This window comes from Podarcis cretensis (genome assembly GCF_951804945.1).
Source record: "Podarcis cretensis genome assembly, chromosome: 8".
Classification (NCBI taxonomy): domain Eukaryota; kingdom Metazoa; phylum Chordata; class Lepidosauria; order Squamata; family Lacertidae; genus Podarcis; species Podarcis cretensis.
The window spans coordinates 83,763,127-83,787,593 of record NC_137177.1 but is presented as its reverse complement, the minus strand read 5'-3'; the positions used below and the strand labels follow the sequence as shown (position 1 = coordinate 83,787,593).

Sequence of the window (24,467 nt, the reverse complement as noted above, 5' to 3'; positions counted from 1 at the left end):
GGGTAGTTAGATGGCCTTGAACTGCCATGCCTCAGTTTGCTCAGCTTTAGCAGGCACCCCCCTCAGAGGTAAAGTTATAAGGGAAGTGGATCTTTATGGGCAGGATGAGTCATTGGCTGTGCATTTTGTTTTCAACTGTAGCTCTTGGCTACTTGGGAGTATCTACCAAATGCTGCTGTCTGTGCAGACGGTTGCTGCATGGCTACCCGTAACTTTACATTTTTCTACCAATACAGATCAATCAGCCAAAACTGCCTCTTCGAACTTTGGATCCTCGGATATTGGCACGGGGTCCAGATTTCACACCAGCATTTGCTGATTTCGGAAGACAAATCCCTGGAGGGCGGGGCACACCTGTAAGTGTCAGAGTTCCATCCAGAGTTAGAAATGACCTTTTGCCTTTTCCCTCCAGAATCTGGAGCATCTCCCAGTTTGGGGGCTCTTCTGCAGTCATGTTTTCTCAGTCTTCCATTTTCCCCCTTTCCTCCCTCCTCCCTCCGCTGGTCTGTGCCTTTCCTCATCCCTTCCCATCCCTTACTTCCTTCCCATCCCTTACTGTCTTCCTTCCTATCCCTTACTTTGTTCTCGCATCTTTCTATCACCTGTAAGGCTCCTCCTGGGCTTCCTTGACTCTAGTTGACTGGAAAATAGTGTTTTCCTCTCTGAAGGAGTCAATTGGTTCTGTTGACACAGGTGGGCAGGAATATGGCCACCAGCTTAGTATTCTGCAGAGGTTCTGCTTCTTGAACTCTTTGGTTTCTGGATAGTGGGGGCCTGGAAATGGGGAGGGGGAGGCCAAGCAGGGACGATACGGGGCTGGGGGGGGGACAAAAAAAAAGAGGAGAAATCTTCTTAAAATAATTATGGGGAGTCAGGTGAAAGAAGTTCTTTGCAAGTGGCACCTGCTTCTTGGCTTGCGGAATAGCCAGCCAGCTAATGGGTTTTTAATGGGGAATAACAAAAAATGGGGGGGGGGGTTAAATTTAAGCTAAAGACCTACCTTCTGAAGTTGTGGTGCCCATCTGCCGTAACAGACGCCTACTTGGGCATGTCAGGTCTTTCTGTGTCAGCCTGTGGATAATACCTTCCTCTCCCCCACCCCTTTCTTTCTTTTTACAGGCCTGCAAAGTGCAGCCCCCACCTGGACTCCAGCCCCTTGCTCGGTGTGGGCCCCCAGCATGCCCTTTGTTGGTCTCATCTCACCCACAGCTGAGGAACCTGACCATAGGGGTAAGCCATCCTGCCCCCGCCCCCAGTTTCCTCCCTCACTGTGAGCGTCTTTTTGCAAAGCCTTCTCCTCTGCCCTCCTGTCTTCAGAGGAGCTAGCAAACAACCCCACGGAGCACAAGCCTGTAATGGAAATGGCACCAGCCTTGCCTTGTACTCTTCTCTAGGCTGCCGTCTCTTCAGTGGTGGGTGGGACAGCACCAGCAGAGGGCATACTGGGACTTTGGCCTGAGCTGGATCTGCCCTAGGGCTGCTCTTCGCAGTCCTGTGTAGAGGGGGAGACCAGGTAAGTCCTGCTTGGCCTGTCTTCGTTTTTCTTTTGGCTTGGAGCATTTAGCAGCTCGTGGATGCTCCATCTCAGCCTTGCTGAATGGCAGCTTTTCCCCCCTTCTGCATTTTGGAAAGTAACAGCTTTTCACTAACCTTGGTACCTGGTGGCACAGTTAATCGGGTAACAAGTTTAAAAAATGCATCTTCTTTTCAAAAACGACTTGGGTGAGGTGAAGTAGAAATAGGTACAAATAGCTTAAGAAAAATAGCCAGCTGTTGTGCTGTAAAAGCCACCCCAGATGCACCAGGAGGAAGGCCTTAATCTAACTCAGTGGCTCGGTTTTCTAACGCTAGAAAAGAATGCAAGGGATATTATGTTACAGAAGGTGCCGGAGATAGAGGATTGAATTATTGTCGATTGTGGTGCTGATAGGTGAATGCTGGCTGAGGGCTACCATGAAATGGCAGCCCTTACGTCTGACTGCAAAATATTAAACATTCTTGGGTGGTGTTTGGGAATGAGAGGTTGGGAGCGGTGGTTGGGAGTGAGAGGTATGGGGGGGGCAGGGGGGCAGAAGCGAAGATCTTGTGTCTGCATCAGACCTGATGTGGCCGGCATCGTGAACTTCACAAGTTTGTGATCTTAGTACAGCTCCTTTGCTGCTTATTCCTGCCCGGACTGGGAAATGATTTTGCTCGGCTCTGTGTTGAGCAGAGACTCCTCCTGGGGGATGTCCATGAAACACTTGTTGAAGTGCCAAAATCAAGGTATCCTGCTGCCTGTTAGGGTATCCCATAATGATCACTGCTTCCCCCAAAAATTGTAGAAAGGGACCTACAGTAGCAGGTGCTACAGCTCAAGCTGCCGGTGTAGAATTTAAGCACATAGAGAAGCTCCTTGCTGCATTTTGGATGTCAAGGGCTGGATTCTCGAAGGAGTTGGTGTGGTGCTGGTGCCTGCGTGCTGGTGCCTTAATTGGTGCAGAACATGTGTGAATGGTGAAACCTCAGGAGGAGCGAGCTGGTAGTTTGCTGTTCTGTCCCACCAGTCAGGCTTGTTGTTGGCACTGTCTCCTCAGCAGCACCGTGGGCCGGTTGGAGCTGCATCTGGATCACCCTGGCCTGTGTACTCTGGTGTGCCTCTCAGGCAAAGTCCTGATTATTTGCTTGGATAGGGACCTCATGTTGCAGGATTGGGGCTGTTGTGCTCACTTGCCAGACAGCAGGGGGAAGTGTGTTCTCCAGCACCTTTTAAAAAACCCAAAAAAACCCCACTCTTTCTCTTTCTTCCTCCTCCTACCTTGCCCTTCTTATACGTTTGGTTCTCTTATACCTCAGAAGGTGCAGTATCCTGAAAACTTGGGGTTGTTTATCACAGCCACAGTGAAACATGGTCAGGAAGGCTCAGCCCCAGGTAGCAAAGGAGGGGCTGCTTTTTGTGTGGCAGGGACTGCTTGCCGGCAGCATTCCGTCTTGGTTCATATTCTCTCTGTGGGAAAGGTCTGTAACTCCATGCTTCAGTCCTCAGTGGCATCTCCAGGTAAAGCTGAGAGAGTTTCCCTGTCTGAAACCCTGAAGATGGACTTTGTATAAGGCAGTTTGCTACATTCCTATATTCACCTGTATAAATTCCCAAGTAGATGCTAGTGTTGGCAGAGCAGGGTTGCTTTGATGCTGGATGTCCTGTATGTGTTGTTTGAGCCTCTTTGTGTTAAAAGGGACTTAACATTCAAGGGACTGGTTTTTCTCTTAGCTGTTAAACGTTGGACAGCGGAGATCTCAGCCAGGCCAGAGGCGGGAGCCCAGGAAGATCATCACGGTTTGTGTCAAAGAGGATGTACACCTGAAGAAAGCTGAGAATGCCTGGAAGCCGAGTCTGAAGCGTGAGACGCAAGCGGAAGACTCTGAGAGCATCAAAACCCAGGTGAGGCAAGAACATGAGCCTCCTGGCTGGGCTGCCGAGGGGCTGGCCCTACTCCCCACTTTAACACCCACCCTTAGCTGTAGTGTGATTTGCATGGCTAAGAACAGGGTGGTCCAACGTGCAGCCCAAAGGCTGCATATGGCAACATTTGACACCCCCACCTCCCCAGCCCTCGTGCTGCCTTTCCAAGCTGAGCAAGTGATGGGCTGGGCTGGGGGGGGTGCTCTAACAGGGTCCTAGAGTTCTGCCACCTTCTTCCCAAAACCTGGTTAGTGCTTTCCTGCTTTGGAAGGGGGTGGGAGGGACTCACTTACCCGGCTATGGGAAGGCAGCACAAATTTTGGCCTCGCTCCTCCCCCCTCCCCCCCACAACACATGGGTTCCTTGTTGAAATACGATTGCGGCCCACTTGATATGAAAAGTTGGACCTCCCTGGCTTAAAAGGACAAGTGAGGATACCAGACAACCTACTACCTCTCTGGCAGGTGTATTTTCTCTATGTTATCTACTTGACTGTTTCTGCCTTTCCTTGGGAGGGGGAAAGAAGGGGGATCCCACAGAGGACAGACTTCCTGTGTGGAATATATTTGTGTTCTGAGCTGCCACTGTACAAAGCTTTTGCTGCTCTGGAGTCTGGTTGTTTCAACCTGGCTGTGTCTGAACTTCCCTGTCTGCCTGTCTTCCCCTTTCCTCCTGGAGTTGCTGTGAACATGGGTGGAGCTGTTCAAGCTGACCTGGGATGGTTTGGGCATACAACGCAATGAAACATACATGCCTGGGTACTGAAAGCAGCTGTCTTGGGTTGTTGCTCTCCTAGGCCTTTGGCCTCATTTGAGTTTTGCACCTTAACACCTGCATTTTCCCTTCAGGAGCTATTCCGCAAGGTCCGAAGCATCTTGAATAAGTTGACACCACAGATGTTCAATCAACTGATGAAGCAAGTGACTGATCTAACTGTGGACACGGAAGAGAGGTTGAAAGGCGTCATCGACCTTGTGTTCGAGAAAGCCATTGATGAACCCAGCTTCTCTGTGGCCTATGCAAACATGTGCAGGTGTCTCGTCACGGTAAGTGTGGTGTGGGAAGTTGGAAAAGGAAAATACCCAGTGGGAGCGGGGGAATGGCAGAGCTCCTGCTTAACATGCAGGATAGCCCAGATAGGATCCCTGCCATCTGCTGTTAAAAGGATGATTTGAAAAGGACCTTATTGGCCTGAGTCTCAGGAGATACTCTGCCATTCAGGGTAGACAATACTGGGCTGAATTGACAAAGAGTTTGCACTGGTCTGTCTTCTGCTGCCTTTTAGACACCAGAATGGAAAGGGGTTTATGGGGAGGTTGTTCTGAAGATGCTTATCTGAACCAGGCTCATGCAGGCAATTAATAATAGCACCTTTCTATAATAGTTCACCTTTGATGTTAATAGTTTGTATATATTATGTATATGTATATATTACTGTGTTGTTTTCAATATGAATGCTGTGAGCCAGTCTGTTTGCTCTAATATGTTTTTATGAATAATGGCCTGTAAATATTTTTATAAATAAAATGATAAAATGCTGGTTAGGAATGCAGCAAGTGATGAGAATGCCCTGTTTTGCCTGTGTTGTGCTCACCTTCCTCCTCCTTGGCCCTTTCGACACGTGCTGCACACAGCTGAAGGTGCCCATGGCGGATAAGCCCGGGAGCTTTGTCAACTTCCGGAAGCTACTCCTGAATCGTTGCCAGAAGGAATTTGAAAAGGACAAAGCTGATGACGATGTCTTTGAGAAGAAGCAGAAGGAGCTGGAAGCTGCCACAACGGTGAGTGTCTGCAGAGCACCCTCTGTGCGCTCCCAGGAGCAGGGAGCCCAAGACATGGGAGTCCTGTGGTGTTGCTGGCCTAGGAAGCGAGGCCATGGGCTTGTGGTGTGGCTGGCAGCCCTTTCTCACCACCCCTTCCTTCTCTGCCCCTCAGCCAGAGGAGAGGACGCGGCTCCACGATGAACTGGAAGAAGCCAAGGACAAGGCCCGACGGCGCTCCATTGGCAACATAAAGTTCATTGGGGAGCTCTTCAAGCTGAAGATGCTGACAGAGGCCATCATGCACGACTGTGTGGTGAAGCTGCTGAAGAACCATGACGAGGAGTCCCTTGAGTGCCTCTGCCGCCTCTTGACTACCATTGGCAAAGACTTGGACTTTGAGAAAGCCAAGGTTAGAAGAACCTGGCACCCACACTGAGACCCTTGGTGGCTGTAGCCTTGTCTGTGGGCTGCTAAATGGCGCTCGTGCTTTCCCCTAGAAGATGGGGCAGTGGGGTTGCTTTGCCCCTTGTGTCATCAGGGAAGAGTGAACACCCAAATCCATCTTCTTTGGTTCTGAAAAGAACTTAAGTGTTCAGAAAAGCTAGATCCATACCCCTTACTGGCCCTTCTTCATACCCGCCTGGAGTGGATGGAATGTGAGGCCACTTGGAAAGTGCAGGGGCGGGTGGGTGACTTTTATATATTTCTATGTAGAAACCTCTTTACTTTTGCCTGGCTGGGATTAGCCCCTGTTCAAAGGTAAGAGTCACCCTCATTGCTCCAGGCCCTGAAAGGTTTCCCAGGAGAGGCTGGAAAGGATCCCCTTCCCCATCCCCCGCTGTTAGGCAGTTTTTCATGTTCCTATGAAATATGGTGAGAGCATCTGTGTTTCCTCTAGCCTCGAATGGACCAGTATTTCAATCAAATGGAAAAGATAGTCAAAGAGAGGAAAACCTCTTCCAGAATACGATTCATGCTTCAAGATGTCATAGACCTCAGGCAGGTACGTGTGCAGCAAGGGAAGCAGATGAGTAATTGTCCAGAAGAGAAAAGGGGTACTGCCCTCACCTGGCTCTTAGTCTTACCTTGAGAGGGTAGTTCTTGGTTTTTTCAAAGGGCTGCCAGAGACCATCTTTTGATGATGGGCAGTGGAGCTGCTGTCTCCTGCATCATGGGCTGCTGTCATAGGGTAGCTGTGGTTTTACAGTCGACTTGTGTCATGCTTTTGCGAGCAGTTTTCCCCTCAGTAGAATATCCCACTTCCTCTGTCTGCATCAACCACAACTACCCCACAGTGTGCAGGGAAGAAAGAAGGCCTCATCCATCTTTGCTTTCCTGTCTTCCACAGTGTAACTGGGTCTCACGGAGGGCAGATCAAGGCCCCAAGACGATAGAGCAGATCCATAAAGAAGCAAAAATTGAAGAACAGGAGGAGCAGCGGAAAGTCCAGCAACTAATGACCAAAGAGAAGAGGAGGCCTGGTAAGTTCCCAGAGTTCCCATCTGATGCTTGACCAGGAGGAGAGAGAAACAAGGGTCCATGTCATGAGAATTGCCTTTGGTGTCTAGATTATAGAGTGCCCTGTCCAGGTTGAATATCTCTTTCTGCCCATATGCCTCAATATATATTGTTAAGCATATTGGGGAGCAACCTCCAGCCATTTGTTCTACTAGCGTGTGCATGGACCATTGCACAGAATAGGCAAATGGTGAAACTGCACAAATAATTTTTTAAAAACCTACCACACAATTGCTTAGGCAGAAATGCAAATTGAAATGCACTCTTCAGCTAGATGCGACAGAGGGAAACATAGGAGCCTTATTCCCGTAGGCTCTCAAGCTTCACTTTACACATACAACTCATCCCATACCACTTTAGCTACCATATCAGGGATTATAAAAAGTAACTTGTTTGTTTGTTTTGTTTGCAGGTGTTCAGAGGGTAGAGGAGGGTGGCTGGAACACTGTGCAGGGGGCGAAAAATACCCGTGTGCTGGACCCCACCAAGTTCCTTAAAATCACCAAGGTTTGTATGGAGGAAGAATCTCTTTCTGAGAGGAATCCTGAGAGACCAACTCTCCTTTGGTTGGTCATCTTCCACATTCCCAATCCTCAACATCAGCCTTCCTGAAAGTGGTGCCCTCCCAGACGTTTTGGACTGCAGTTCCCACAGGCTCCAGCTTCACACACCTACAGTAGCTGGTGCCAGTGGGCACTGTAGTTTAGAATGCCTGGAGTGTGCCTGGTTGGGGAATCTTGGTTTTTCTTGCTGCCCTGTCCTCCAAGGAAGCTGTTTGTCCATCTGTGCATCTAGGCATTTTGAACTGGGAGGTGGGAGAGAGGGTGGCAGTGAGCCGGAGGGCAGGAAGATTTGTTTCCTTCTGTGAAACAGGATTGAGTGGGGCGGTTCCAATCCCCAGTAGGCTCTCCCTGATTTGTGCTTCTGTCTGTGTCTCTTTTCAGCCCACAATAGATGAGAAGATCCAGCTTGTGCCTAAAGCCCAGTTGGGCAGCTGGGGAAAAGGCAGCAGTGGGGGAGCCAAGGCCAGTGAGATTGGTGAGTGTGGAGGCCCCCCACCCTGCATTTTGCTCTGTGCACCCTGAAAAGTGCTGGCAGTTGCTGTTCCTCGTCAAATACATCTCCTTCTCATTTCTCCTTTTTTGGAATTTCCAGTCTTGGCTTGCTTCCTGTCTGAATGGGCCGTGCAAACTCCATATTCAGTGCTAGCCCTCCTCTTGGTACACCCACTAAAGTTAAATGGCTACAACTATCTTAGGTTCATTAAATTCAGTGGATTTACTTTGGGAAGGACTTAGCCTGATATAACTCCCATGTTCTACTTCTTCTTTTTCTTAAACATTCAAATATTTCACCAAAGTAACTGAATAGGTGGATCAAACCAGTGCTTGATCCATTTCTGACAGTAGTGCTGCAGCAGTCTGTAGACAATACACTATAGTACTACAGTCGGAAACCGATCAAGAGCTAAGAATAGCATGATTAAGTTAGCTAGAGAGTCTCCTGAAAGAGCCGGTTTTTGCTTGGCTTCGGAAAGATCTCAGTGTGGGAGCTTGGCAAATACCTTTGGGGAGTCCACACCATAGTGCTGACGTCTCTACTGCATAGACTCTGCCCTGATTGGATGATTGCTGAGTTTCACTCAGTATCAGTGCCTGGAAGAAGAAATCAGAGCAAATTATCATAGCATCCATGACAGATGGCCATCCAACCTCTGCTTAAAAACCTCCACTGAAGGAGAGTCCAGAACCTCCCAAGGGAGTCTGTTCCACTGTCGAACAGCTCTAACTGTCAGAGGTTTTTCCTGGTGTTTAGTCCTAATCTTCTTTCTTGTCATTTGGAATCCATTGGTTTGGGTCCTGTCCTTCGGATCCAGCAGTAAACAAGCTGAATCCAACTTCCATTTGACTGCCCTTCAGATATTTAAAGGTAGCTTATCGCCTCTCAATCTCTTCCAGGCTAAACATACCCAACTTCCTCAACTGTTCCTCATAAGCCTTTGTTTCTAGGGAAGGATTTGGTCCTTAGGAGACACCCAAGCCAGTTAAGGCTTTAAAGGGTTTCTTGTATCTGTAGGTGACCCATCTCTCCCTCAGTGCAAAAAACCTCAGCCCTGAAGGTTGAGAGAGATAATCAAGGCATCCACTTGACACAGTTAAACTTGTGCTAGGTTTAAGAGCTTCTGGGCCTCTGGCTGATAGGTTTCCTGGAGCCCTTGAGACAGCTGTTACTCTCCCCAACATCCTCTTGCAGATTCCTTACGACCAAGTGCCACTAGTTTGAACCGATTCTCTGCACTGCAGCCTCCCGCATCATCTGTGTCTGCCTCAGCCACATCCGCAGAGTTGGACTCTCGCAGGGCCTTAACTAGGTAAGTCTCAGGCCACCCATGGCTGCTTCTCTCCCACTTCATTTAGTAGTAGTAGTAGTAGTAGTAGTAGTAGTAATTGCCTTGAATGAAGTGTTCTATGTGATTAAGCTGACTTCTGTCCGCGTAATGAAATGTGTGAAAAAAGCAGAGATTTAATTGTCTCTCCAATAAAAGTCTTCTGCTTTTAGCGCTTGATGTCTGTGTTTACTATCACTTGAAAGTCACTTGAAAGCTAATTGGCACATAGCCGAGTTGGGGGTTAATTTTTTTTCAAGCAATGAATGAATAAGGATTTTTCCTGAGAAATGTCTTTGCTCCCACAGTCGGGGGAGCACAGGCAGGGAGAAGAACGACAAGCTGCTCCCCTCCCCAGCCTCACGACCCAACACCTTCTTGCGGGTCAGCAGCAGCAAGGAGCAGCTCTTGGACAACCAGGCTCAGGAAGAACAGCGGCGGGAGATGCTGGAGACTGTGAAGCAGCTGACAGGGGGGCTGGAGAGCGACTGGAACAGCACAGAGGCAGAGAGGAGCAAGGCCAAGGAAACTGGTGAGCTTTTCCTCTTCCTCCTCCAAGTTGGGGCTTCTGAACTCTGGGCTGTCCTTCCTGCTGGATGAGCAGAAACATTTTGTGACAGATTTGGTTGGTGCTAATTTATGTCCTGCAGGGACGCGGGTGGCGCTGTGGATAAAACCTCAGCGCCTAGGACTTGCCGATCGCATGGTCGGCGGTTCGAATCCCCGCGGCGGTCCCAGCGCCTGCCAACCTAGCAGTTCAAAAGCACCCTCGGGTGCAAGTAGATAAATAGGGACCGCTTACTAGCGGGAAGGTAAACGGCATTTCTGTGTGCAGCTCTGGCTCGCCAGATGCAGCTTGTCACGCTGGCCACGTGACCCGGAAGTGTCTGCGGACAGCGCTGGCTCCCGGCCTCTAGAGTGAGATGAGCGCACAACCCTAGAGTCTGGCAAGACTGGCCCGTACGGGCAGGGGTACCTTTACCTTTACCTTTAATTTATGTTCATTCCCTCTTGAGCTCATAGCATTATTTCATCCACATTCATTTGTTGCCCCTTCTGAGTCAAAATGGTGGTGATCTAAAGTGAGGTATTCTGTGCAGATCTCTCTCTGGGATGAATTACACCACAAATCCTAGAGTGTGTAGCTGCATGTAGGACTTACGAAGAATGGCAGGACACAGCCTAAGGACTTGTCTATAATGACAATGGAATTGTGCATGGGAAAAATGCCTCTCTGGCATTGCATTGAAGTAAGCCTTCTACATTTCCTGCCTCTTTCTCTCCCTCTCCCCTTACCCATTCAACTGTCTTAACAGCCAAGCCTGAAATTTCCACATCCCCAGCCCAAGAAAAACCTGCATTGTCAGAAGAGGAAATAGAGAGAAAGTGCAAATCGATCATTGACGAGTTCTTGCACATAAACGATTATAAGGTAAGGAGAGCTGTGGCCCATCATGACGTGCATTGGAGTTTTCTCTTGGGGCGGAGGGCTTAAGCGTTTAAAAGCCACCCTTTCCGAGGTCTGGCTTTGTGGCCTCTGATCTTACAGTATCAGTGCAGAGAGCAAGAAGGACCTTTATTAAGGTCAGCTGAGGAGCTTTTGCACAAGGAAAGTCTCTTAGCCCACGGACTACAGAGAAACCTCCCTTTGTATTGTCTGGACAGGAAGCGATGCAGTGCGTGGAGGAGCTGAGCATACCGGGAATGCTGCCTGTGTTTGTGCAGGTGGGCGTGGAATCAACCCTGGAGCGGAGTCAGATCACCAGAGACCACATGGGCCAGTTGCTGTATCAGCTGGTGCAGTCGGAGAAGCTCAGCAAGCAGGACTTTTTCAAGGGGTTGGTAGTCTGCCAGGGAAGGAAGCAAGATCTCTGGGTATTTTTTCTTTCTTTCATGGGTGCTCACTACAAACAGTTACATTTGGGCTGGATGCAGAGAGTGACCAGCTGCCTCCCAGATGGAATGTGCCTTGAGCAACTCTGCTTCCCTCCTTAGGTTTGCGGACACCTTGGAGACGGCAGACGACATGGCCATCGATATACCCCACATATGGTTATACCTGGCTGAGTTGGTGACGCCTATGCTGAAAGAAGGAGGAATCTCTATGAGAGAACTTCTGACGTAAGCTGCACTCTTTCTCCGTTAGCCGTGGGGTGATGCTTGCACCGGCTGCCCTTGGAACTCCTTGCATAGATAAGGTCAAGCTAGCCACAGTCAACCGCAGTGACCTATGCGAGACCTGTTGCTTGCTACAAACTGTATTGTTATTGCCTTGAGGCAGTGAATTTCCACACTCCGGTTAAGTCAGATTTAAATCTGCCAGACCCCTCATGGGCCTAATTAGACGCGTGTACAGGGCCCACCAGTTAAAATGACGTCAGGCAATGTTTCTTTTTGAAGGCACACTTCCAGATCACAAAGGGATTTGCACAGACTTCAACTAAAACGGGGGCTTTCACAGAGATTTCAGTGTAAACCCATCATGAGTCTGGAGTAAGGTGTGCTTCAGCTGTTGGACAGTGGGGACATGCCTTACCTCCAGCAAAGGAATGCTTAAGAGCTCATTTTATTTTATTTTTTATAATAATTTTTATTAATTTTCCAATTTTTAACACAAAACAACAACAACAACAACAACATACAAACATCAACAAATACAAACACATACAAAGATATCATTTCTTAACCTCATTTTCATAAGCCTCTTTTCTCGGACTTCCCCATACCTCACCCTTTTTGCATCTTTATTTTACAGTTTTTCAACAACTCTTTTTGCCAATTAAGTTTAAGCTCATTATCATTCTCAATTTTACCTTAAATCATCAAACAGTTTTTGCTGCAATTCTGCATCTCCCTTCCCCTTGACATTTTATCACTCCTCTATTTTACAACAGTTCTTAAGATATACTTTAAACTTCTTCCAATCTTCCTCCACTGTCTCTTTCTCTTGGTCGCGGATTCTGCCGGTCATTTCTGCCAGTCCCATAAAGTCAATCACTTTCGTCTGCCATTCTTCCAGTGTGGGTAGTTCTTGTGTCTTCCAATACTTTGCTAAAAGGATCCTTGCTGCTGTAGTGGCGTACATTTTAAGCCACACTAGCCCTAGTCCCACACCTGATGTCTCATATGATGGCAGGTGGGTGCAGTTTACCAGAAACAGTCTGGCACGCTAAATAGGGTTTCCCAGCAGGCCAGAGGCTTGCCACCCCTGCCTTAAGGGCTGAACCAGCAGAGGGTGGCAACTCCCCAAATATCCTGCCTGTCTAAACTTGTCTGCTGTGGTCTCCCTCCAGCTCCAGAACAGAGTTGCTTATGTGGTCAAAGACTGAAGTAGAACTTAGTGAAGGCCAGAGCCCTCCCTCCCCCCCCTTCATGGTGACCTTTCACTATGTTCTAGTTGCCTGTCAGGTGGCAAAGCTTACACTGCTCTCTTGCTCTCTCCTATTGCAGAGAATTTAGCAAACCCTTGCTCCCTGTGGGAAGAGCCGGCATCTTGCTTTCCGAAATATTGCACCTTCTATGCAAACAAATGGTAAGTGTTCCAGGCCACTTGCAGATCTGGATGTGTGTGTGTGCAAAGGGAATCCGTAATGTAATGAAAAATGTCAAGAAGCCTGCCCAAGACTCCCAGGTCAGTGAGTTGCATTCACATTTTGCCTGAAAAGGCTTTGAAGCTCCCTTTGGTTGATCAGGAGCAGGAATCACAAAGGACAGCCTCATTCTGAAGATGCTTCAAATTCAGAGATGTTCCCAGTTGCTGACCCAACCTGAGCAGGCCTCTACCCCGAAAGGGTGGCACTTTCTTGGCCCCACTGACTGCTGAATCCCGTTGACCCCACAGCAGCATTGGATTGAACCCTCCTGTTGGAACAGAACATCCTAAAGTCAGGATATTGAATGTGATACTTTGCACTCACCCAGGTTTCCCCCTCACCCCCGAAAAAGAACTGTCATGGTGGGGCTGGAGGTTGCTTTAAACACCATGGCTGTTTTGGGTCTCCCTGCTCTTCTCTCTTTGATTTTTCAAATTCCTTCTGTGTTCTAGAGCCATAAGAAAGTGGCAGCCTTATGGAGGGAGGCTGGCCTCAGTTGGAAAGACTTCTTACCTGAAGAGGAGGATGTCCACACCTTTCTCATGGAGCAGGTGAGTTGGGAGCCAGAGCAGGGTCACTCTGACCTTTAGGTCACTCTGTTCACTTCTGATAGGGGGAGGAGGTTTGACTAGATGCTGTGTTGTCCCTTCTGACCCTTGAGGTGGGACCAGCCTCCACTGCAAAAGGTCTTTAACCCTTTGGAAGAATAGATGGTTAAGCCCCACTTCAGGGTGTTCACTGGCGTGGGTGGGGGACCCTGCATGTCACGCCAAACTAAAGCCATTCTCTCTTCTCTTGTAACACTGCAGAAGTTGGACTTCACAGAGACTGACAGTTCCAGTTCCTCAGAAGCACTTTCAAAGAAGGAGCTCTCTGCTGAAGAGTTGAACAAACAGCTGGAGAAACTCATTATCGAGGACAAGGCGAATGATGAGCAGATCTTTGATTGGGTAGAGGTACAAAGCCCAAGTCCATCTATGCCCGTACACTAATAAGTTAAGAGTTATTTGAACCCATCTGTTACAGTTCCTGGAGCCTGGGCTCTTGGAAAGAGCAGCTCTCAGGAGTGGGCTCTTGGTTCTTACAGAATCACGGGGTTGGGAGCATTTCACCACAGCCCTCACCTGTCTCCACACTGCTTTCCTGACCCTCACTTTCAGCAGAGTCTGGTTTCGCCCCTGGGGATTGCTGCTTGTCACCAGAACACAATTTTGCTCGCCTAGAGGGCTGCATTGTAGGGCTAGAGAGAAATTATTGCTTTTACAGATGCCAGAGGGTTTTGATCTGTAGCACTGAGTTCCATCCTAGAATGCCTTTTTTATGTGACTCTCCAGCAACAGACTGTTTTTCCTGCTGAATAAATAACACCGTAGAAGGCAGAATTGGGGGAGAGAATATAAGCCATTTTCCTGCTCCCAGGAACACTTTGGGGTGAGCTGATCTGGTAGGAAGCACTTTAATGAGTGAGCTTATAAGATTCCTTCATCAGCGAGTTCTTCAGACGAGGTGCTGTGATGCAACCCGTGGGCTTTTTTGACTTCTGCAAATACTCTTGATTTCAGGCTAATCTAGACGAGAGCCAGATGAGTTCACCTACATTCCTTAGAGCTTTAATGACAGCAGTTTGTAAAGCCGCTATTATAGGTGAGTAATGTTCATCCAGAAGTTTTAGACATGAAGCCATCAATATCTTTCCTCTGTTTTGCATGGAATTTGAATTCTTCACCACAGTCTCTTTTTAAGCATGCGCTCTGCATGAAATGTCCCACTGATGAGACACAGATAATGAGCGACCAGAACAGGTCATGTTAATGTGTCTTCCATCCCAGGGATTTCTGGGATTCTCCAGATCCGTTTTTTCTGTGAATCCAATCCATATCATTTGGAAGCATACTATGGTTGGAAGAAGAGAAATCACCTACCTTATTACCGTTTCCACCAGTTGTTTTATATCCTGAGTTGTTCCATTAGAAAACATCAAGTGATAACTGTTTCAATGGCAGTTCTTCATTTTGAGGGTGTGTGTAAGGAGATCTTTGAATTCTAGCCAGCAGTGGCCCCCATGGATTTGGGGCAGGGGCGCCGGTGAGAGTGATGCCTTTTTGCCTTCCAGTTTCTGTGCATTAAACCTTTTTGTGCTTTTGTAGTGTAGCTGAATGGGGATTTAGTTGGCTAAAGTCCATACTTGTGGCCACTTCATAAGTTCAGTAAAACTGTGAGGGGAGAGGAGAACATTAACACACCAGCTAATGAGTCCCTGGGACGCAGGTGGCGCTGTGGGTTAAAGCCTCAGCGCCTAGGGCTTGCCGATCGAAAGGTCGGCGGTTCGAATCCCTGCGGCGGGGTGCGCTCCCGCTGCTCGGTCCCAGCGCCTGCCAACCTAGCAGTTCGAAAGCACCTCTGGGTGCAAGTAGATAAATAGGGACCGCTTACCAGCGGGAAGGTAAACGGCGTTTCCGTGTGCAGCTCTGGCTCGCCAGAGCAGCGATGTCACGCTGGCCACGTGACCCGGAAGTGTCTCCGGACAGCGCTGGCCCCCGGCCTCTTAAGTGAGATGGGCGCACAACCCCAGAGTCTGTCAAGACTGGCCCGTACGGGCAGGGGTACCTTTACCTTTACCTTTAATGAGTCCCTGCATATAGAAAACAAGTGTGTCAGGTTTCTGTCCTGACATGCTAGCTTTCTGACATGTGCAGAGATATTGGGGGGAGGGATATGGAAGAGCATTCCACAATGTGAACCCCACTCCTGTAGTGTGAAGGGGTACCACCCAGTGAGAGTCAAGCCTAAATATTTTTAGATCCCAGATACAGGTAGTGATGTATTCCATCTTTTATATTTTTGGTACCTAAAATTGCAGGAGGTAGGATGAAGTGACACAGCCTCTTTCTTTCAAAGCTTCTAATTTTTGGAAGATGAGCTGGTGAAATAAACCATTCCAATTGCATAAGCAGTCCAGACGTTGAAGAATGTTTAATTTCTGCTGCTGCTATCCCTTTTGCCTTGAATTGAGATTTGTCTGTGAAGACAGAGGATAGATAAGAGTTGCCTGCCTTCCTCCTTCCTGGCCAGCTTTTAACCAAATGCTGACATTGAATCTCTTCTCTTTTCTAGTGGACAGTTCTAGCTTGCGAGTGGACACTGCTGTTATCAAGCAGAGAGTGCCGATCTTACTTAAGTACCTAGACGCGGACACAGAGAAGGAACTACAAGCACTTTACGCACTACAAGCATCAATAGTAAAACTTGATCAACCTCCGAGTAAGTGTACTCAGGGTCAGGGTGGTCTTTGGGCCTTGGTCCCTTGAATTGGGCTTGTGTAATATAGGACGGAACATGATGTGCTGTCACTGGCTGTAGGGCCATTTGCTGGTACCCCAAAGCCAATTTATACTAGATTTTCTTGGGGTGCATCATTTTGCTTTTGTTCAAGATGAATAAGGGCCACAGAAAATCCCCCTGAGTTTGAATGTGGCTCCCAGTCAGCAACCAAAAAAGGCAGCCCTCTGTTTCCAGTTTCTCTGTTTCCAGTCCTATTACCCTTGTCATCCAGAGAAATGGAGGAAATGTCAAGTATATAGCAATTTCTCCTCAGTTTTATATCATCCACATATTATTTATTTATTTATTTATTTATCTATCTATCTGAAAGTTTTTTGCAGTGTTGGGAGCCTGGATTCTAAACCTGCCCTGATGCAGGATGTTCCTTCAGCTTAGCCACACCATCTGAACAAAAACCTACCCACTGTGGAGCCCTAGAAAGGCCTCTCACCTGGGAGAGCCCTCTGAGCTCTGAAGAGCAATGATATTTGTGTTTCATTGGCACCCCGATTGACGAAGGACTAAAAGGGGTCAGACGGAGTAAATTTATAAAATATAAGTGGAGGGTTGGGTTGAAGGCTCAGCACACTGCAATTCACATTTTGAACTGAGCTTGCTAGCCAGTCGTGTCTGCTTTGGTTGCTGTCCAGGGGGGAGTGTTCACCTCTTCCTTTCCTTCCCCCACAGATTTGTTACGGATGTTTTTTGATTGCCTGTATGATGAGGAGGTGATATCAGAGGATGCCTTCTACAAGTGGGAAAGCAGCAAAGACCCTGCGGAACAGAACGGGAAAGGCGTAGCATTAAAATCGGTCACGGCGTTCTTCACGTGGCTACGAGAAGCCGAAGAGGAGTCGGAGGATAATTGAAACTGAATTACAAAAAAAAAAAACTCAAAAAAACCACAAAAAAACAATTTAAGTATTTTTTTAAAAAAAGTTTCACGTCTTCGCCAATCACAGTGCAGCAAGGCCAATTCTCGCGCAGAGCCCCCCCTTCCCCCACATGTGCACGAGTGGGAGAGGAGACAAAAAAACCCGATATAAACGCAAAGGCGATCATGGAGGACAAAAAGTACTTGAAAATTCAAGTCCACTTCAAACCTGAGGGCAGGAGCACTAAACCAAAATACATCTATTTATAGAAAAATATTTTCTGTTTTAATCTTTTATTTTTCCTTTTTAAACAAGGACTCCTACTTTAAAAAGAAACAAATCTCTTTAGACAAAAAGTGAGAACTTTAATTTATTATTTTAAGAACTGCAAATGTCAGTGTAATTTTTAAATTTGCAGTTTCTGTAGCAAATTGTATAATAGACAAAAAAAACACCAGATAAATAAATTTCCCTCCCTTTTCAGAGCCACCTCAGTTTTGTTTCAAAGCACGGTATCTGTGTATTAAATTCTAAAGGGGTTTGGGAATGAACGAGGATGAGGGAGATGAACTTTTTTTAAAAAAGAAAAAAAAATCATCAATTTTTTTTTCGCCTGCCTCTCAGCTTGCTTTCCACAATTTAAAAAAAATCAAAAGCAACAAAGCATAACCTTGGAGCTGAAGGAAAACCGCGTTTGAGAAAACGGCTGTGGACCAGACTGCTTGGAAAAATAACTTGCTCAAAGCAAAACAGTGCTATCCTGGAGGAAGAAGAAAAAAGAAGCAGCAAAAAGTACTAGTGATACTTTCAGAACCTTTAGAGCAACTTTAAGGCTTGTAAATACATAGAACAAATATTTAAAAAAAGAAAGAAATTGACTCGATACTATTTCTTTTCACTTTCAAAATATAAAGAACAAAATAAAGACAAACCTTGCAAGTTTAAAAGCACAAGAAAGTGGCTTCTTTTGATGGCAGCTTTGAAGGTGCCTGGCCCCCTCAAGCCATGGCATGCTGCCTCCCTCGGAGGGGGGGCATTAACATTCCTGACCTGAACTGCCCCCGTGACCTGTTTGCCCAAGTCTATTGGGCAAGCGGGGAGGGAGGAAGTTAAAGGAGTAAATAAAGAGGAGGTGGGTCATTCTTTGGGAAAGGTTTTGTTACGGATGGATTTTCTGTGCGGCATGCCAAAGTGTGTTCACCAACCTTTGCACTCTGCTGCAGGTGATTTACAGTGTGCAGAAAGGGTCAGTACAGCTGCAGCTTCTTTGTGAGCATTATCCTCCAATAAGGTGCTTATTAAATCTCTTACACCTCCCGCCTGCCCTTAAGGGAGTGTGTTGCTTTCCCTCCCTTTGAGGTGAAAGGAGTGTACATAATGTGGTTAATGGTTCGCGGTGTCAGAATTTCTGCTTGGCCAATTTTATCCGGTTTGGGGGGTGTGTGCTATGTCCGCACATCCCAATACACCTCCACAAAGCTTTTTCCATTTGTAGATTGTTCTCTGTAAAGCACCTTCTCCACATCTGAATAAGTTTGATCTCTGTTGGCCGCCTGAGATAACCAGCTGCTGGCTCTCCCTGTGATGGCTCACCTGTTCTTAAATGAGCCCCCCCTCAGGCTGCTTTTTGCAATTTGTGGAAGTCTAGGATGGCCTCGCCTTGTCGTTCCAAAAGAAAATGCAAAATAACCCTTGTTTTACTTCATTTGTTACTGGGTTGCTGTGTTTACATGTGATCACCGGAAACTGGAAACTGTTTTAAGTATTGCTGGGGAGGCTTCTGCAGGAGCAGGCTTTAATCTGATCGTGCTTCAAGGCAAATCAGGCCGAGGGGGTGCATTTCAAAAGCCTTCATCTCACTGTATGGTATTTTCCCCCTCTTAATTTTTTTTTTTAAAACGGTGCAGGAACACTGAGCTCTGCTCCTGACCCTGCCTTCTTCAGCCAAGGAGTGACTGGGTCAAGGCAGCTCACCTTTCCATAAGATGAAAATTCTACTGCAGCAGTGGCATAAAGAAGCATTGTTACATCTTCTGTATGGAAAATGGGTGTGATTCAAATTGTTTGCTGCTGGAACTAGTAGTAACAGAAAAGGAGTTGAGAGTTTTTGTCTTTTTCACTGGGAGCTTCTCAGGATCCCTGTTACTCTTCACGGCATTGTTAGAAATGAAGGCCTGGTTTTCTCTGAGCAAGCAGGTGCCAGTCCCGCTAGCATGTTATTTATTCCAGTAAGGTTGACAACCTTGTCTTACAGCAAAGTTAGTGGAGATAAGTAAGTGGGTCCACACTTGCTTCCTTTGAAAGGGAATTGTTCAACCTGTTAAGTATTCAAGGGAGTGCCTAGTTGTCATAGTCCAGAGGTGACTCCAGTAACAAAAACGCCTGGAATAAGGTTCTTTCTCTCCGTTCACTATCGTAAAGCAAGCTGCGTGGAACTTGGTCACTTCCTCACTCAGATTACTTGGGTTGAAATGTCCCTTTATGAAGCTCTATCAGCAATTGCAATAACAGCCAGCTGAAAGCTTGCAACAGCAACAAAAGGTTTAAGTTCAAAGTCTGACTAAAAGTAAATTAGCTGGAGAGTCCTAGGCTTAGAACTTTGCAACCATCATATAATCTCAAAGTGTTAGTAGTCATGATTGGAGGGCGGGGTTTTTTTTTTTGTATGGGTGGGTTTTATTTTTACTTTTCTACCACAGAGGTAATGGGAACAGGTGTAGCAGATTACTATCTACACTGTTTGTGCCATGTTGGAAGGGTAGATGTCATTTTGCACTACATTTTGAGACTATAGAATTATGCCATGTTGTTAGTTGCAGGGTGTGAACTTTTCCTTTGTATGCAAGTAGAACCAAGATACATATTCCTTCTTTCTTTTCTTTTTGGAAGAGATGGTGCACTCGAGCCCAACATTACTCTGAATATGTTACCCTTGCTTTTTTATTTCTGCATGCTGTATGGCGTTCATTTCCTATCTGTGGATCTGGAAAATAATTAACACTGGTTGGATATCATGGGCAAACATCCCATTTTGCCAGCAGTCTCTGACCATACACCTGAAGCAGTGTGCCCTAGTTCTTAACCCATTCCACAGAAGCACAAAGACTACGGTCAGAAATGAATGCACTTTTACTTGGAACTACTGTGTGTAATTTGAGGAGGGGGTTCTGCTCCCTCATAAGCAGTAAGCCCAAAGTTAGATTTCCAGGCCAAGACTTGCAAAGCCCTGGGGTGAAGTCAGGGTATTTAAAGCGGAGGTACAGGTGCACAGGTTTCCAGCAGGGCCTACAAGCTGACCCAGGCAGCTGCCTTGCAAAGAGTGTCACAGACATTTGCTAATTTTACTATGCTGGCACCTACAGGTCTTCTACAGCACTTCCTTGGGGATTCTCACACTGTTGCCTTCAGGCAACCCAAGTCCATTGTGTGTGTGTGTGTGTGTGTGTGAGCATTCTGTATCATTTTCTCCTTTCAACTCCTGGGGGCTGGCAGCCACCTTATTGCAAGAAGCTAAAAAATATAGAAGTTGCTGGTGGCGGTGGCTGTGAAAGGATTTTAATTAAGCCACAGCCACATTCAAACACTTAGAGCTATTGAACAGTTTGGGTGTTTTAGAAGCGGCACAGTTTGCTTCAGTTAAAATGGCACAGCCTCCTGTGGCTCTACGGTTTGGTTTTTAGAATTTTACAGCTGAAGGAAGCAGGTCTGAAGAAATGGGAGTATTGATAGAGAAGTGAGCAGAACATGCAAAATTGCAGCCCCAAAGTTATTAATACCAACTGACTTTAAAGCCTGCATTTCTGGGTTTTGGTTTAGCTTAGCAACCATGACTTCTGTGTGTTTTGAAAGAGAAAGAGAGCAGCTTTGGGTCAGGAAGGTTCGAGTCCTTTTTAAAATGGTTCTATGAAAAGTACTGATGTCAACAGAGCCGTCATAAACAATGGGCTTCTATGCATGTGCGCACACATCAAAAGAATCTCACCCTGCCTAACATTCTTCACTAACTCCAGCTTTCTGTTACCATGAAGGTAAAAGCTGCTTCCTTGAGAGCCAGTGTGGTGTAGTGGTTAAGAGCGGTAGTCACGTAATCTGGGGAACCGGGTTCGCGTCTCTGCTCCTCCACATGCAGCTGCTGGGTGACCTTGGGCCAGTCACGCTTCTCTGAAGTCTCTCAGCCCCACTCACCTCACAGAGTGTTTGTTGTGGGGGAGAAGGGGAAAGGAGAATGTTAGCCGCTTTGAGACTCCTGAAGGGGAGTGAAAGGCGGGATATCAAATCCAAACTCCTCTTCTTTACAAATCTTGCTGGGAGCAGGCAGAATTGATCCTCCTTGAGTTTGAACAGGGATGGGGAACCAATAGCCTTACAGGTGATGTTGCTAGACTCCAAGCTCCCAGCAGGCTCACAGGTCAGGGATGATGGGGCTGGTGCAGTCCCCACAATCCTGCACTTTTAAGTTCATCTTCCAGTTCCTCCAACCTTTCTAATGAAGAAGGCAGGTGGCATTTCTGCATGAAAGTATGGTGGGTTGAGGAAGATTCCCCACAGCTTTTGCAGTTTTCAGCAAAATTAAAGCACTCTGGAAGTAGAGGGGAAATTGGCAATTCCTGTTCAGCTAACAAAAGTCATAGATGGTTTCCAAGTAGATTAGAGCAGACTGGATGGAATAAATGGGCCTGCTCAAGAGAGGGAATAGCATTGGATACAGCCCCCTCTTTACAATGGGTCTGCCTCAAACTGCACTAAGCTTTTGCCAAATTTCTGGGCTTATCATTTGCTGCCTTTGGCCAGAGAGCGATTTAATTCATTTTTATCTCCTTTCCTCCATGTGGTGTACATAGTTCTCTCTATTTTATCCTCACAGCAGTCCTGTGAGATGGGTTAAGCTGAGAGTGAACAACTGGCCCAAGATCACCCACTTGAAGGATGAAAATGGCATGTGCCATCTTGAGCAGAAGCTGGAAAGTGGTGGTGTTGGGTGGGGGAACCCTTGTTAATTCCGATTTATTTGTTTATAAAAGAGGTTGGATCCAGCTTAAGTCCAGCTCAGAGCAAACCCACTGAAATGAATGACCCTAAATTGGCCAAGCCCATAAACTTCAATGGTCAACTCTTGAGTAGGACTAGGAAGAACCCAAGGCCATTATAGTGTTGGAGAAGGTGCAGGAAGATCATGGGGCTGGAGCAATTCCTGTGTGAGGGAAAGCTGCAACATTTCGGGCTTTTTTAAGTGTAGAAAAATTGTAAGGGGGGGATTATAGAGGGGTATAAAAGTATGCATGGGGTGGAGAGAGGAGTTTTTCCTCCCTCATAATAGTAGAACCAAAAAAGAGCCATCCAGTGGAGCTGATTGTTGGAAGATTCACGACAGACGAAAAGAAATAATTAAACTATGGAACTTACTGCCACAAGATGTAGTGATGGCCACCAACTTGGATGGCTTTAGCAGAGGATTATTTTAATTAAGTCAGTGGTCACTGTATGGCTTTGAATCCAAGTCAGGAGCGAGCACAGGTGAGGAGAGTGCTGGCTTTTGCACCCAGGTCCTGCATGGGGGCTTCTCTTTTGGGGCCTCTGGTTGGCCCCTAATAGAACAGGATGGTGCAATAGATTTATCAAAACATATATTTTGCCCTTCCTCTCTGTTAACAATCATAGAAATCTACAATAAAACCTGGGAAACACTTATAGCAGCTAAAGGAGAGAACATCACTTTGCTTTTAATGGCCATGGCTTAGTCAGCAGATTAAGATGAGATTCTGCTGCCCATGGGGTGGTTTTACTCCTTAATTCTGCCAAATAATATATGTGTGGTAGTGGCTCTTTTTCAGATTGATATTGCATTTTTCAGTGCAGGAGGTTAGAAACCTTAAAACGAATTATATATTAAATGTCGGCTTGCAAGGTGCTGGTAGGCGTTTGGAGAGGGTACCTCATCTCCCTATCCCAGCCTTCCAAAACGTCCCAATTCAAGGTTTCCTGCACTACAACCAGCTCTCCGATAATAGAAACAAGATGCTTGTCTATCCCAGCAAGGAAGTACCTGTGGTACTGAGATGGTTCCACCAGCAGCTGTGAGCAAGAGATGGAACCTCCACTTTCAGGTGCAGTGTACCTTAGTTCCAGCTTGGCTTGAGTATACTCTTGCCCTGTTCATGTGGGGCGTTGGAGGCACCTAGATGGCCTCGCTCAAAAAGGGAGGTTAGCTGCGTTTCTGCCTTGTTCATGGGGTCTCTACATTTGGTTGGTCCAGCGGCCAGGAAATAGGATGCGGGGACTTGGCAGGGCTTTGAATACATCCAAAAAGAAAAGGTTGCAGTTTTATATACAGTAGTACCTCTGGTTACATATGCTTCAGGTTACAGACTCCCTTAACCCAGAAATAGTACCTCGGGTTAAGAACTTTGCTTCAGGATGAGAACAGAAATCGCACGACGGCAGCGGGAGGCCCCATTAGTTCGTGGTGCTTCAGGTTAAGAACAGTTTCAGGTTAAGAACGGACCTCCGGAACGAATTAAGTATGTAACCAGAGGTACCACTGTATTTAGTGCCTGCTGTCATTTGAGGATGTCAAAATGTAGCCTTTCATGCACTGTTTGCTTACTCCACCATAGGAGCCTGGCTGTGACTTAACTGGTTTGCAGGAACAAGAGGAGTCTCATTTTTCATTAAAAACTCTGCATATGCTCACACACATATTTGTGAGGAGGGGCATTGCTTTGCATAACGTGTCGCAGGACCCAAGACCCAGAGTCCTGCTTGTTCTCCTGCGTGCCATTCCTGAGCAGAGGGAGGAGCAGAGACCAAATTATCTGTCTGGCTACAACGGTGAAGACAGTGGCCTACTTTGCAGGGCTGTTGTTACAGGGGGGTGAATATGAGTTGGTAATGAATGGGCTTGCTTTTTACTTACAACTAAGGAACCACAAGCACTGGGAACTACCGTTAAGCCTGTTCTATAAAATCCTTGGATTTTTTTTCCATTGCATGTGGCAGGTGTCTCTCTGGAACCTCTATAAGAAGCTTGTCTTCAGCCACAGAACCATTTCTTTCTTTCTCCCTGCTTCGCTACAACAGGTCTTATCTCTTTAAGTGTTAAGCAAAGATGAGCCTGTCCCCCTTATTAGCTCTCAGTCTTTACAGAAGCCATGTCCATATAAATGAGAGCGCCTGCTTTCGATGGGCTCCTGGTTATCTCCTGGGCATGTGCAGAGAGCAACCAGATTCCACTTGGCTTTGCCTTCTTCTCTGGCGCGAGTCCTCCTATGCATAAACCATCTCATTGTTCTTGAGGATTAAAAAATGTACAGTATTCCATATACTCCTTCCCACCCGCTTTTTTTAAGCCGGGTGAGATTCTGAGCATGTCAAGATTGCTGCCCCTCACGAAGGAATCCCTGGTTGCCGGGGGTTCGTTCCCCTTGGAACAGCGAGCGCTGGAGGTAAGTGAGAGCCACCGTCTCCTGAGCATGTACAAAATTCCCATGTGAAGGAGGCTTTCTCAGGAGTGGGCGTGGCTGGCCGCGAGACAGAGCGCAGTCGCCTGATTTTGGGGGGGGGGGGAATCAC

At 47.0% G+C, this 24,467-nt stretch overlaps 1 protein-coding gene across 28 annotated transcripts in view; it reads left to right on the top strand.

The window, feature by feature from the left end:
• The window catches only part of EIF4G3 (eukaryotic translation initiation factor 4 gamma 3), a 77,070-nt gene extending 59,225 nt beyond the window's left edge, over positions 1 to 17,845 (top strand). For 22 of the 28 annotated variants that reach the window (XM_079986682.1, XM_079986676.1, XM_079986697.1 and 19 more), the window contains 21 exons: positions 237 to 356; positions 1,120 to 1,230; positions 3,251 to 3,421; positions 4,291 to 4,488; positions 5,077 to 5,223; positions 5,378 to 5,614; positions 6,104 to 6,208; positions 6,554 to 6,686; positions 7,136 to 7,230; positions 7,668 to 7,761; positions 8,977 to 9,094; positions 9,418 to 9,641; positions 10,426 to 10,541; positions 10,775 to 10,947; positions 11,105 to 11,230; positions 12,560 to 12,641; positions 13,155 to 13,253; positions 13,512 to 13,658; positions 14,265 to 14,346; positions 15,817 to 15,963; positions 16,711 to 17,845. In XM_079986682.1, coding sequence (XP_079842808.1) covers positions 237 to 356; positions 1,120 to 1,230; positions 3,251 to 3,421; positions 4,291 to 4,488; positions 5,077 to 5,223; positions 5,378 to 5,614; positions 6,104 to 6,208; positions 6,554 to 6,686; positions 7,136 to 7,230; positions 7,668 to 7,761; positions 8,977 to 9,094; positions 9,418 to 9,641; positions 10,426 to 10,541; positions 10,775 to 10,947; positions 11,105 to 11,230; positions 12,560 to 12,641; positions 13,155 to 13,253; positions 13,512 to 13,658; positions 14,265 to 14,346; positions 15,817 to 15,963; positions 16,711 to 16,892 — 2,907 coding nt within the window. In that variant the 3' untranslated portion in view covers positions 16,893 to 17,845. Of the gene's footprint in view, positions 1 to 236; positions 357 to 1,119; positions 1,231 to 3,250; positions 3,422 to 4,290; positions 4,489 to 5,076; positions 5,224 to 5,377; positions 5,615 to 6,103; positions 6,209 to 6,553; positions 6,687 to 7,135; positions 7,231 to 7,667; positions 7,762 to 8,976; positions 9,095 to 9,417; positions 9,642 to 10,425; positions 10,542 to 10,774; positions 10,985 to 11,104; positions 11,231 to 12,559; positions 12,642 to 13,154; positions 13,254 to 13,511; positions 13,659 to 14,264; positions 14,347 to 15,816; positions 15,964 to 16,710 lie in introns of those variants that run through there. The other 6 variants (XM_079986691.1, XM_079986701.1, XM_079986693.1 and 3 more) reach the window with 2 other exon arrangements.
• Positions 17,846 to 24,467: the final 6,622 nt, after the last annotated feature.